The sequence below is a fragment of the Podarcis vaucheri genome (genome assembly GCF_965113315.1).
Source record: "Podarcis vaucheri genome assembly, chromosome: 5".
NCBI classification, from domain to species: Eukaryota; Metazoa; Chordata; class Lepidosauria; order Squamata; family Lacertidae; genus Podarcis; species Podarcis vaucheri.
In genome coordinates this window covers 65,948,595-65,963,308 of record NC_138763.1, presented here as the reverse complement: position 1 = coordinate 65,963,308, position 14,714 = coordinate 65,948,595, and the positions used below count along the sequence as shown (strand labels likewise).

General features: G+C 40.8%; 1 protein-coding gene across 4 annotated transcripts in view; it reads right to left on the bottom strand.

The window, feature by feature from the left end:
* Positions 1-14,714, bottom strand: part of PLCE1 (phospholipase C epsilon 1) — a 143,237-nt gene that overhangs the window by 105,954 nt on the left and 22,569 nt on the right. For all 4 annotated transcript variants that reach the window (XM_082221997.1, XM_082221996.1, XM_082221995.1 and 1 more), the window contains one exon: positions 6,760-8,259. In XM_082221997.1, the coding sequence (XP_082078123.1) occupies positions 6,760-7,713 (954 nt within the window). In that variant the 5' untranslated portion in view covers positions 7,714-8,259. The remainder of the gene's footprint in view (positions 1-6,759; positions 8,260-14,714) is intronic.

Genomic DNA, 14,714 nt, shown 5'->3' with positions numbered 1-14,714 from the left:
GTTTTGTGTTGCTTCGCTAGATGAATTTCCCTATGGGCTTGCTTCGCAAGACGAAAACGTCTTGCGCTTTTTTCTTAAAGCCGCTTGAAGAGGCGCAGTTGTGACGGACCGTGCTTCGCAAGACAAAAAACATCGCAAGACGAAAAGACTCGCGGAACGAATTATTTTCGTCTTGCGAGGCACCACTGTAACAGAATGTTGTGGGTCACATCTGTTCAGCCATTAAGAGAAAAGTCATTTAGTAGTATGCTTACTTACTGCAACTTCTGAGTTTTACAGCTTCCACGTCTTCAAAAAATATGAAACATGAAACATTTCATGTGGTTATAGTTTTTAGAAGCAGGTATCAAAGGCAAGATTTTGCCTCATACGTTCATATCCTTTTATTAACCTTTGTCTTGTGATTTAGCTGGTGCTGCATTTGTTTTGAGAATAGGACAAAGTTCAGAAGTAGTCCATTTCATATTTATTTGACCAAAATTAAGAAAATAGTTATTGTGCAAGGTCTATATGTGTAAATTTTTGTTGTTGTTCAATTCAAGTGTGCTTGTCTCACATATTTTGTGCTGTGTTAAGTCACTTGCAGCAAACAACAACACAGCTATCTCTCAGGAATATTTTTAATATAACTCACCATTTTTAATATGCAAAAGATTAGGAAAATCTTAGGATAAATGAGGCTGCAATCTGAAGTCCTCAGTCATCAAATACCAAATTAAACAAAAGCCTAATACCTGGTGTTTGTAAAAAGCAGAACATTAAACGTTATGCAGAACAATTAGTCACATGCTGCACTTACAAACACAATGACTTTGTTTTACAATCTCTTTTCACAATCCACATACTTCTGAAAATAAAATCTCTCTCTAAATCTACCAAGACTAGAGCATACAGTGGTGCCTCGCAAGACGAAATTAATCCGTTCTGCGAGTCTCTTCGTCTTGCGATTTATTCGTCTTGCGAAACACAGCTATTAGCGGTTTAGCGGCTATTAGCGGCTTAGCGGCTTAGCGGCTATTAACGGCTTAGCGGCCATCAACAGCTTAGCTGCTTAGCGGCTTTAAGAAAAAGGAAACAAACTCGCAAGAACTCACAAGACGTTTCGTCTTGTGAAGCAAGCCCATAGGGAAAATTGTCTTGCGGAACGACTCAAAAAACTGAAAACTCTTTCGTCTTGCGCGTTTTTCGTCTTGCGAGGCATTTGTCTTGCGAGGTACCACTGTATCAGAAAATGTCAATTCTATGAAAACAAGCTGTTTATTATCCCAGTATAGCAAGGGTTCTGTAGTAATAGTTTTCTCCACCAGAGGGTATATCCATCTCACTTTCAAATTAAAAGATTTAATAGGAGTCATACAACATACACCTTTTAGGTTTTACCCATTAGACAATTTTACCTCATTGGCTAGACAGTAGGGCTGGGCTATCACCACTTAAACATCATGGTATTTTGATATATCACAGTATCTGAAATAAGGCTGGAGCTATGTAGAGGTGAACATGCTAATGGCCTGGCAACTGCTACTACTTATGGGTTAATCTCTAAAGCTGATAAATGTTTACTTACCTTTAACATATTGTTACAACTGTTATGTTATAGTACTACTGTACCAATAATAGCACATTTTATCTAAAATTAAATCCACATAAGTAATTAGTAGCATAGGTATCAAAAGTTCCCTAAAAATAGAAATAGATCAGGTATTCTCCCACCCCCCTCACCTTAAAAAATTCCACATGATCTGCTCTGATGGGGAAGTGATAGTAGTTACCTGAGTCATGGAAAGCAAGGCAAATCAGGACCCTGGGCAGCTCCTAGACAACCCTCCATAAATGGTCCATAGCAGATTTGGTAGTCACCATGCTCCTGCATGGCTGTGCGACAGGAGAAGCTATAGGGGAGTCAACCTCAGAATCGGAGGGTGATGGGAGAGCCTTACCTCCAGACAGACTGGAGGGATGTGTTTTCAAGGGCTCCCCTTCCCCTATGTGCGGTGACTTACAAATCATATGTATCAGAGTCTTTGGGGCAACAACTGAGCACATGCCCTGCCCCCCAAGCTGCACTTTGAGATGATTGAGGTCTCTGGTACCTGATGCTGTTTGACACTTTCTGGGCCTGTAAATAACCTGTAAAAAAGCACTTAATTAGGCCCCAGTAAGGTTGTAGGGAGGGACGCGTGTGGCGCTGTGGCTTAAACCACAGAGCCTACGACTTGCCAATCAGAAGGTCGGCGGTTCGAATCCCCGTGATGGGGTGAGCTCCCGTTGCTCAGTCCCTGCTCCTGCCAACCTAGCAGTTCGAAAGCACAAAGTGCAAGTAGATAAATAGGTACCACTCCGGCGGGAAGGTAAACGTCATTTCCGTGCACTGCTCTGGTTCGCCAGAAGCGGCTTAGTCATGCTGGCCACATGACCCGGAAGCTGTACGCCGGCTCCCTCGGCCAATAAAGCGAGATGAGCGCCGCAACCCCAGAGTTGGTCACAACTGGACCTAATGGTCAGGGGTCGCTTTACCTTTACCTTAAGGTTGTAGGGATAGCCAGTTCACTCATCCTGAACAGGATCCATCTTCACCCCCCTGAAACTTTTGTGATCCACAGAGATGCCCATCACTAAGGAGGAGTGATGGTCCAAGCAAAGGAAGATCAACTCCTGATTCCAAAGACAAATGCACCCTGAAGTTAGTCCAAGGTGTGGGTTCAGGACCACCAGTATTGCTCCTGGAGTTGAAGCCTCATGTAGTCTCAGCAAGATCCTAGAGCAAGTGGGTGAATTTTATAGGTAGGTGCTTACCAGAATCAGCAGCCTCTGAGGCTGTCTCCTAGCCAGTTAAAGGGTTGGTGCCTGCCACTGTAGCAGTTGGCTCCTTCAGGGTAATGTAGTTTCCACCTGTGAAGTCTCTGGGTTTGCAGATGTGTCTCTCCTTGGAGCTCGGGAGAGGCTCTGGTGTCCCCTGACTCACATGGGATGGACCAGGATGGGGATCCAGCTTTGCGGGGGGCCCCCATCCTGATTCTGAATATCATCCAAATCATCAAAGGGGAAGAAACCATGCAGCTACAGTGAAATGGATCAAGGTAATGAATTCATCAGCACCCATTGGTGAGAAAACTGAATGCATCTGAAGACATTTTGGGTGGGAAGAAAGGAACTTTGAAGGTCTTTGAAGGAATATATATGGGGAAATAGTTAAAAATACTATAGGGCTTAATGAAGGGAGGGGTTCATTTGTGGATTGAATGGAATGAATTGGGGGAGTTAACTGAATCAATGAGCACAATGATTTGGCATAAAGAAGTAAAATCAATATAAAGAAGAAGGAAGAAGTAAAGTATAATAATAATAATTTATGATTTATACCCCACCCATCTGGTATAAATATACTTTGTGGCAGTTGTAGGAAAGGTATTAAATTTCTCGCTTTGGCCACGCCCACTTCCCCAACTTGGCCACGCCCACTTTATCACATGGCCCTTGGAGAGTTGAAGCAGACCAATTGTATTACTCTGCAATGGCAGAGCATGACGCGGCTTAGAGGTTTTACTACAATCAAGTGGCATATAAATTTGGTTTAAAAAATAAATGCTACAGGCATCGCTGAGCAGCAAGCTGAAAAAGAAACCAAACTGTGACGGCCTTGAAAGTTTGGTCACTGATTAAGGCATTTGGATGATTCCCACATCTGCAACTCCCTTTGCAACCTGTGACTGGAATAAATTGTTTCTAACCCCTGTGTTTTATTCCATTATTCTCTCTTTTAAATAACAGAAATGAAACGGAAGGTTTTTGCCACCCTGCCACTTTACTTAGTTTAAAGAAGACTGCCCTCTTTTATCAGGTGTTTCAATGGCTACCTTGCTTTATTTATTTATAACTTGCTCATTTAATAGTTTTTGAAAGCAGCTGGCAAAATCAATTCCATGCTGCTGAATTAAACTGATGGGGTTTGGACATTGATGAGGGCATTCCACCGACCCACCCACCCACCACACTTCCCTGCCTTGGATTCACTGAGTCACAATCATGTGGAATTTCCCTTAAATCTCTGCTAAGTTTGGCACTCTTCGGACACTGCTTTTGGCATCTTGATGGAGCTTAGAACAAGTCAGATGAGTATGGCCTTTAACTCCTAATATGGATGTTAAACTCATTACGGCGGAGCTTCAGAGCAAAAAATCTCACCATCAAAAAACACTTTAAAAAAGAGATTTTATATAATATAGATACATAGATAGACAGACAGAGACAGATAGACAAGATAGATAGATAGATAGATAGATAGATAGGGCACATGATATATTAATGCTAGCAATGGATATTTTTTATATCCACAGGAATCATTTGACTACTAATCATTTGATTATTATGACAATTAATTTTTTATTCATATAGCACTTGAAACTATATCAGTGTATGTAGTCATACCCAGTGCTTTTTTCCATGGAGTACTCAAGAGCATGCAGTACCAGCACCTCTTTTTGTTGTTGACAAAGGGTGTGGCACTTACTGTAACAACCACATGGTGAGTACCGGCATCTATTTTTCTAGAAAAAAAGCACTGGTCATACCACATACAAGAAGGAGGAAAAGGGAAGGGGATGGAAAGGCCAACTTTTAATATTGCCCTTTAAAAGGGGGTGGGTGGGTTGGGGGGTGTTATTGGGTTGTTGTTATTTTGATTATGTATTTTGTGGTTTTATATTTTGGATTTTATTCTGTGAACCGCCCCGAGACCTCTGGGTAGAGGGCAGTATATAAATTCAATAAATAATTATTATAATTTTAACTCTTTTAAACCAGGAGTCATGGTTAAGCTCTTTTCCCACTAACCGCAAGCTGTAGCTGAGTAGCGTACAGTATTGTGCAAGTCAACTCAGCATACCATATGGGAAGTTCTTAAATAGTTACCATACCATAAATAATTATTTCTGCCAAAGAAACATCCCCAGAGGGAGATGAGGACAGAAGTGCCCAGTGCTGGTGTCAGGGGTCTGTGCTTGAAGGAAAGGCGTTTTGAGTGAAAAGGAGTTGAAAGCACAACTACAAGCCAAGCCAGTTTTCAAAACATACCACATATACAACCTGAAATACTAAGCAAGTGAGGCTTGCAAGACAGGCTATGTAGGAGAGCAGAAACAGACTGTTTAAGCGTTGATTAGTCAGTCAGGCAGTCTGTGGTCTTTCTTCACACCAAGGTAATAGCTTGAATATTTTCATCTTTTAACTCTCTCAGAAGCTTTATTCGTTTTCTGTCTTCCAATGATAATAACCTACCTTTCTACAATTAATTAAAATGCAAGCTGTGTTAATGAGGAAAAACATAAACCACAACTAAAGTTAACCAAACAGAATTAGCATCATAAAAACCATACCAGCAATAGCAGAATATCAGACCAGCCTTTTGACTGCCATCATCTCAGTATAGGAAAAACCACGTGTACACAAATAGGGCAGCTGCCTTGTGTGTTAACTAATATTTGCATTTGTGGCAAAATAAGCTTGCTCTGCATTTTACAACTATTAGTATGCACTTCCCCTGCCCATGTAGAAAGATTATATCAATGTTATTGCATATGACATTGCCTCCAAGTACTCAATTACTAAAACTAAATTTTGATGTCAATGTGTTCAGCCACTAAGAAATAAAGATTTTTTTTAAGCATGCATTTTTAAATTATTTTTTTAAAGGCATAAAAGTAATCTATTTGAATCTGGTCACAAACATGGTTTATAACAAGATTTGAAAATGAAGTATTTTCCTATAATGAAAATGTGCCAGAACCAGAATTAACATACAGATAAATGTATTTTCACAGAATCACACAACTGGAAGAGCTAATGCCCATAAAATCTCCCATTTGTCTCAAGGCAAGTTCTCACCAAATCAGTCCCTCATATATTAATGCACATAAAGTAAGGCAATAATAATTTAGTCTTGTTCTCGGTCTCAAGAAGACAGAAGAAGCAAATAAGAGCACAGGAAGGGCCTGGATGAATCTGACTAAAGTCCTATTTAGTCCAGCTTTCTGTTCTCACAGCCTGGTTCACACATAATTCTAAACAATGGTTTATTAAGCTATGGTTTATTAAACCATGGCTTAGCATTGTATGTAAAGGCTGCCCACAGCTTAACTATGGCATGCTTACTGCCAACAAACCATAATCTGAAGTTGTGGTTTCTTGCTGAGAATAGTAGAGATAGCTACTAACCAACAACATGCACCACACACTTAAGCAGAGCCGTCAACTCTAGATGGTTTTGATAGCAATATATACTTTATCCACACACACAAAGAAAATAAATGTTTAAGTATTAAAGCTCTTGCCACATTTATTTTAAAAGAACTGATAGAGATGGATTGTAATTTCTTGCTTTAATTTAGAGGCAAACTAGATCATTAAACATAATGTGATTTTTCAGTCTTGAATTTCTCAAGCACAGATGTGACAGGCATTTTTTTTTGGGGGGGATGGTGCAAAGCTGTCCTCCTAACACCTGTCAGGAGGAGGATGCCTGGATAGTGGTGGGGAGGGGGAGGACTGCATGGGTACCCTGGCAGAAGTGCTGCATTGGTTCCACTGGTGCACCCCTCCAATTCCAATCTCACCAGAACCCAGACCCACTCCTGGCACTGTCCAGGTACATAGAAGCAACAGCATCATCATGAAGATGGCTCTACAGAAGCACCCAACCAGCTGCTCTCGCTCAAGCACTAAGTTTAGAAAGGCATCTGAAAGTTATAAAAAGACACTTACCCCATGCCATATGGACTGCAGAAGGCAAGAACTTAACGCTTGGCTCACTGAAATCTGAAAGGCAATTAATTCTTCTGATATAATCCTAGAGTGCCTTAATTCATCGTGGGTTCTCTTCCGGTCAAGACAACTCCAAGCGACAGCTCCTATGTGCCCCGACGGTAAAGTTTTAACAATAGCTCTTGTTCCAGTATAGACCGATTTCTTAACCTCCTTGTCATTTTTGCAAAATCTTCTGACTAATAACGTGGAGCGCTCTTTCTTAGTACGAGAAGAATCTTCATCCATTTCTTCTCCGTGGCCTTCGTTGCAGTTTTGATAATGGCTCAAACTGGGCTTTGAAGGCAGTCTTCCAGTAATATTACCGCTAGAAAAATTGTGACCTGAGCATGCCATGTTGAGTTTTGGGGTTGTTCTTTCCAAATACAAATAGTTATCCACTGTAGTGCCATAGGAATCACACAACTGTTGTCCAGTTTTATTCCCACAGGTAACTGGTAGTTCCACTGTTTTACAAGTGCAAACTGCAGAAATATTGGTGCAATCATTATAAGCCTGTACTGGCTGTAAGCATTCGTTCCAAATGAAGCTGTTGTGCAAGGTACACAAACTTTTTGAGATGTTCTTTCTCTCTTTAACATACTTGAAATCAGCACTCTCAGTTTCATTTTCATTTTTATTTACTGAGGACTGGCTTCTTAGTGGCTTCAACTCAACTTGAGATCCATCCATTTGTAACTGAATTTCAGCATACACAGTTCTTTCCAGTGAAGAAGGAATTCCAGTTTCTAAACATTTGTCTTTATTTGCAAAAGAGTCACATGCTTTATATAAGTGGTTATGTATAGTGTTGTTTTTGTAGCTTTTCTGTATAATGTCATAATTTATGTTAAGAAACTCCACAGAAGCAGGGATACAAATGCCTCTCTCCCAGGGTTTTCTGCTATCAGTCATTTCTTTCTCATGTGGTAAATAAAAACACTGAACAGCTTTTCTTCACATTTTTGGAAGAGAGAGTTGTGTGCATCCAATTTCTTTGTACTTTCATAACTGGCATCTAGGGTGCTTTATCTTCATCGCCATTTCCTTTCTGGTGGACTGAAAACTCTGCCAAAGACCAAATGCAGACACTGCCGTCTCTCTTCAGAGAGCATCTTGAGACACAGGCTTCAGACACTACCCTGCTTTCCCTCAAATACTATGAATTACATCATAGCACTGAAAGAAAAGCAAAACACTGCTATATCTTCACAGCAGACTTACAGCATACAACACAGCTGTATTATTAATGGCCTTCAGAATGCTGTTTATGGTAGATTGCCACATAATGCTTGAGTATTTGTTTGTAATAGCACAGTTTTCTTCTCTCACAAGCAAACACTTCCATCATAGGATATACCTATACCCCACCTTGTTTCTTGCTACATGCCTTGGAAGAGTAAGTTGGGGAGATGTAATTAATTGTTCCTTAGGCCATGGAACTTCCAGTTAATCAGTAGCCTGCAAAACAAAAAACAAAACCATATTTAATACACAGTGCCAGGTGTAACCTGCATATCCATAACGAAAGAGTATGAAGTGTATTAACAGATGTTTAATGGAAATGCAGAGCATCCTTAAGAATATATTCCATTGTGCTTTTGTTTATAGCTGAAGTTTTCCCTCCAAGCTCCCTTTGAGAGATTCAGAATATGTGGGATAAAGAGACATGCCATCTACCACCCCAACCTTACCTCTTCAGACAGAATCTGATCAGGCACCATCCCATCCATTTATTTGCAGCTAAATTGGGAGGGAGGGATGCAGGTTTCGCTGTGGTCTAAACCACTGAGCCTCTTGGGCTTGCCAATCAGAAGGTCGGCAGTTCGAATCCCCATGACGGAGTGAGCTCCCATTGCTCGGCCCCAGCTTCTGCCAACCTAGCAGTTCGAAAGCACACCCAAAAGTGCAAGTAGATAAATAGGTACCGCTCCGGCGGGAAGGTAAACAGCATAAACAGTGTTTCTGTGCACTGCTCTGGTGTCGGTGTTCCATTGAGCCAGAAGCGGCTTAGTCATGCTGGCCACATGACCCAGAAAGCTGTCTGCAGACAAACGCCGGCTCCCTCAGCCTGAAAGTGAGATGAGCGCCACAACCCCAGAGTCGTCTGCAACTGGACTTAACTGTCAGGGGTCCTTTACCTTTTTTAAAAATTTGCAGTCCCATAAGGTAGCCAAGACCACCTACTTTCCACCAACCATATCTCCCTACCCTCAAAGGCTTCCATTTTAGGAAACCCTTCTCTACAATATATTTCTGAGACAAGTGTGGAGGAAACAAAATGGGAATTAAAACAGCATTATCCAAAACTCTGTCAGCAGATGGGACATTTGGATTAAAAAGCAACATCTTTCACCATCTAAACCAGAAATGGTTAGCCTTCAGGTGTTGTTCATATCAGGTCCAGACAGCATGGCCAACACTTAGGCATGGTGGGAGTTGCAGTCCAGCAACATCCTTCCCAATGGCTCTCCACTCCATAGGAAAGCTGCGAGGGCAGACCCAGAATCCCTGCTGCCCCTTTGGCTGAACTTGGGTTGAACAGGTGAGATTATCCCCTCCTCCAACTCAAAGTTCCCACCATTCAGGGTCCTGCTCTGTTTCATCCTTTTCCTTTTGCATCAAAGCCTGCCAATCCAAGCCCGATCCCAATCCTGACAGCACTGCAGGACTCATGGCAGATTAAACTTTTTCATTACTTCTATCAAACAATTCACAGAAGCCTAAGACTACAAAATAAGGTGAGAGTCCTTTAGCCATCCAGCCAGCTCCTCCAAGGCCTTCGGATACATTTATTGTAGCTGCCCCAGGAAGAGAATGCTTTGGCCGGCACTGTCCTCTCATGGAGGTATCAAAGATCCTTTTCTTACTTGCTGTCTGCTTGGATTTAACTCAGACCAGACACTGGCCACTTCTCAGCTGCCTCAAGCTCTCATAGTTGGACAGAGGTTGTTATTTTAAGGGCTGGAATGCAAAGCAGAGAGCAAACACTACCAGGTATGGACAGAAGACTGGATCAAATTGATCACTTGCCTAAAGATCAATATAAAACCAGGATGGGGCATGAATGTTTGCTTTGTAAACAGCAACCATAGAAGCTAAATCTAGTTTTGTCAACAGACTAGAAGAGTTTGTGTCAGATTGTAATGAGAAACAAGAGGAAAGCCAGATGCTCTCTATTACTTTGTTTATTTACGGTAATCAAGCCAGCTTTCTATGTGCAAAGCAACAATGATATTCTACCAAATTAATGCATTGGTTTGATTCCCCCCACCCCGGATCATGGTAATCACTAGAGAGGTGAAACCATGAGCCAAGCCAAATCAAAATAAGTATTATATTGAACAGACATAAAGGTTAGGAGAATCTGGTCTGCATTTAGTACACATACAGATCTCTACCAACATAAATGGAATGTTTTGCTACACATATATCATAAAAGGTAAAAGGACCCCTGACAGTTAAGTCAAGTCGCGAATGACTCTGGAGTTGCAGCACTCATCTCACTTTACTGGCCAAGGGAGCCGACGTTTGTTCACAGACAGTTTTTCCAGGTCATGTGGCCAGCATAACAAAGCCGCTTCTAGCAAAACCAAAGCAGCGTCGGAGCGGTACCTATTTACCTTTCCGTCGGAGCGGTACCTATTTATCTACTTGTACTTTGACATGCTTTCAAACTGCTAGGTTGGCAGGTTTGCTAGCTGGGACCGAGCAACGGGAGCTCACCCCGTTGTGGGGATTCAAACCACCAACCTTCTGATCGGCCAGCCCTAGGCTCAGTGGTTTAGACCACAGCGCCACCCGTGTCCCTCACATATATCACAGCCTGTGTTAATTAATCTCAAATAAATACCGTACTCTGGTTCTGCAGTCCTAATCACTATCAGTTAGAATCCTGATTTTATATTAGAATCCTGATTTTCTTTTTTTTAAGCATTATTAACATTTTAAACTACTTATATTATAACTGTCATAAGCACAAAAAGGAGGTTTGCACTAATGGAACTTGGAGCTACATAACAACCCTTTTGATAAAGGCATGGACATATCTCTTTCACATGGATATAAACATCTATTTTAGTGCAGTACCTGCTACTAACTTTCCCAAGGACTCAGTCCTCTACACTGCAGTAACTACATACAGAGGGATCACTACAGGGTATGTACAACAAAGCTCTCTTTCTTCCCCAACCAAGCCACTGTGAGGAATCAGCCACCTCTGCTCACGCAACAAATGCAAAGCATGGAGACTTGCCATCACACCTAAACATCAGGTGCATTAAATGTCTGCTCACAAAGGATGTAAGGGAGAACTGGCTCTGTTATGTCTTATGCTCCACCTGCAAGTACTGCACCCACCATGGCCTGAATCAAGCCCCATAATTTCACAATGAAAGATTCAGAAGATATAATCTGGATTTGTTTAGAGCTGAAAGCACAATATCCCGTTAGTACATGGGAAATGAATGTGAGGCAATGTGCAGGCAAAGGTTACTTTCATTAATACCATCACTAATCCAGTAAATAACAAAAGGGCTAATTTTGATACATCAGAAAAATGTAACGTGTTCCATGCCATCAGCAAAGCAAAAAAGACTGAGAGGAAACAGATTCAGCACGGATAAATCACATTAGATCAGAGGTCAAACAGCAGAAACAATATAAAATGATACATCATGGCAAACTGTCAGTATTCATGGTCACAAAATGTTACTCTTTACAATGAAAATTATAACATACAGCCATAAAGTGAATTTAAAATATCTAGAGTAATATTCAATATGGCATTTCTAAAATTGAATTGAATTAAAGGTGCAAATAAATCAACATAAATCAAGGAAAGTGCTTTTGGGGTGGCATGTGCTGCACACGCTGTTTGAAAGAAGGGGAAAACAGGAAACCTATTGGAGTAAGATTACGCCCATGCTGGGGTGTAGCAGCTGTGAATATGACGGCACTTTTCTCAGGATGGGGGAAGTGGGGACAGCTACAGCTTGGAAAGCTTGTTGCCCAACTTACTGTACTTTAAAAGAAGCTCTCCATGCATCAATGTGTGAAACAACCAGGTCACATAACCTGACCAGCATGTTCACTGAAACTGGGCAGAACTAGATTACGGTTGTCAACACAATTGACACAAACACCCCATCAATGATGGAGTGGTGGTGAGTTGTTTTGTTTTGCTTACTTAGAGGTTTAGATTTCAAGTTTAGATTGTGAGTCCCATTTACCACATTGGAACTTACTTGTATGTAGGCATACATAGGATTGCCCTGTAAGAGGCTGAACTAACTCGCTGGCCTTAGGCAAGCCATTCTCTGTCAACCCGAAAAAGAAAACAACTTCCTTTCCATTGCCCAGTAATGGCATTAAGAACTGCAAATGAAGCCTATGCAGTTTTGCCAAGGCTGAATGCTTCTTGGTTTGTGGCTTTTGCACATCAATATTGCGGAACGCTCTCCCAGCTGAAATAAGAGGGCGCCCATCTAAACTGGCATTCTGCTGGCCCTTGAACATATACCTGTTTAGACAAGCTTTCCCCTGATCTCCTGACCTGAACTTTGGGTCTTATTATACCTAAGCACTACATTCTAGGTGCCTTTGCTGAAGGATGTTAATATCCTCGACATTGATTTCAAAGTGTGTAGATAATATAATAGAGAGCAACAGCAGGGAAACTCTGACCCCCAAAATAGAACTGGAGCTGGAGGGTGGGGGGCTATCAGCTGGCTCGTGTTAAGGAATGATAGGCTATAAAGTCCAGAGGCTAGCATCTTGGTAGAGAGAATCTAAGTATTAAATGTCAGGGGTCTATTGATAGAGTTGAAGAGTTATTTGCATGGCTGCATATTGAACAGCGAAGTACTCGGACTTAAGCAGAGCACTGAATAAGTACCCAAACTCACTGGGTTCAGTCCAGATGATGTTTGTTTAACTTATATAATAATAATAATAATTTATTATTTATACCCCGCCCATCTAGCTGAGTTTCCCCAGCCACTCTGGGCAGCTTCCAATCAAGTGTTAAAAACAATACAGCATTAAATATTTAAAACTTCCCTAAAAAGGGAATATATCAATTAGAAATCAGTGGGAGTTAATGTCAACTAACTTTACTCAGGATCCAACCCATAAAGTGTAAAGTATCTGAATAATGTTTTGGATTGTGCCTGTCCTTGCTCAGGAAAAAACATCACTTTGGTTTTTCCACAGCTTGGTCATAATAATGAATGCTGATTAATGAGCAGTTCGGGCAGCAGATCACCTCCATCACCTTTTAAAATAGTCAGCTTGCAGTCACCTGCAGAACAGGAGAAAGATGTGAAACTGGCTTCCCCGGTTTCTTGGGCTGAAGGGTCATGAAATCCCCAATGGAAGTAATTCAAACTAAACAGGGGGGCAAGCTTAGCTCTCAAAGTCCACCTTTGTGTCTAGCTTGCAAAAAACTCTTATTATTTGGGGTCTGGTATTGCTGTCTATCTATTACAGTCTACTTGTTCTTGTTTCCCTATCCCAGCTGCACCTGGTCTATTGAAGGTAAAATAGAAATAATATTACAAGGATGATTCCAGTCTCTGTTACTCTGTTACAATTTAAATTGACCGCATTGTAGAGCACTGAAGTACTCCATCTCAAGCAAGTAGGGAGTATTATCCCCACCAGAAAAGAGCAAATGGATAGCTAGTTACCGACTAAGAGATCTTCTTATTTTTTATTCTCTATTTCATATTCCCACAAAGCATCTACATGCAGAGCTCATCCTACTGCATATTCAAAACTGATTAAATATCTGTTACGGAATATTTATTCAACAGCATTCTTCTTCATTTATAAAGTAAGTACAGCTGAATTTCTGAGTCACACACATAAAAGACAACTTCATTCCTTTTAATATGGTCAAAATCTGCTTTTTTCATGTATTTTAGTATTAATGGGAACCCTATTTAGAATGCCACAAATAATATTTGGTCAGCAAACAAGAACGGTGCTTACTTTAGCTTTGCCAATTACATCAGTCTCTGGGAAGAAGCCCACCTCAATAACTGACTCGTTCAGAGTGTGAAATCATTTGAAAGCTCTGTTACATTAAAGCAGGAAAACAGTCAAAATGGATTTTTATTTTTTTTTAAATCATTCTTACTGCCTGATATTTTCTGGTTACTCATCAATATGGGTAATTAGACAGTTTTCCTTAATTTAAGAGAAATGTCCTTGTTTTCAAGCGTATTATTTTATACTTGTCCCTAAATATCAGCTAATGACAGAGTTTAAAAGTTAGTGACCTACATTTTAATCCAATATAATGAATTCAGAGGAATAATTTGTAACTCCCAGTTCAAAAGTGAAACATACCTCGTCAATGCAACAAAAACAGCTGAAAGTCTGTAAATTTTGATTAAAAAACCCAATTTGCAATGGGGGTCGAATAATTTCAATTGCAACTGTAGGAACAAGCTATGAATAAATGATACATGTTATTTAGTTTCTTCATTGACATTTCATAGTGGTTCAAGCTTGTTTTAATACTGTGTTACTATGTCAGGAGTTTTGAGGACAATGCACGAAAATGTCACCATTTTTTCTTCACCCAAGAGTCTAGCTAAAGCCCCCCTTTGGAATTCTGTCCTCAGAATTCTGTTCTTCCACTAAACAATTCTCATAGGAATTCTGCTTCACAACCACTTTACTACCTGGTAGGTTGAGTACCTTGAGAGGGGAAAAGCAGCTGGGAAACAACCAACCATTCAGCGGTTCCTAGACTGCAGCTAGCAAGACAAAGAAGCCCACAGTGTGGTGACATTTTTGGACTATGCCCCATCTACATGATTACAAAACACCATGTTTAGAACAGTTTTGTAACTGTACTTTTCACAAAGAAAAGACCACTCACTGTGAGCTGCGCTCTGGACATTTTG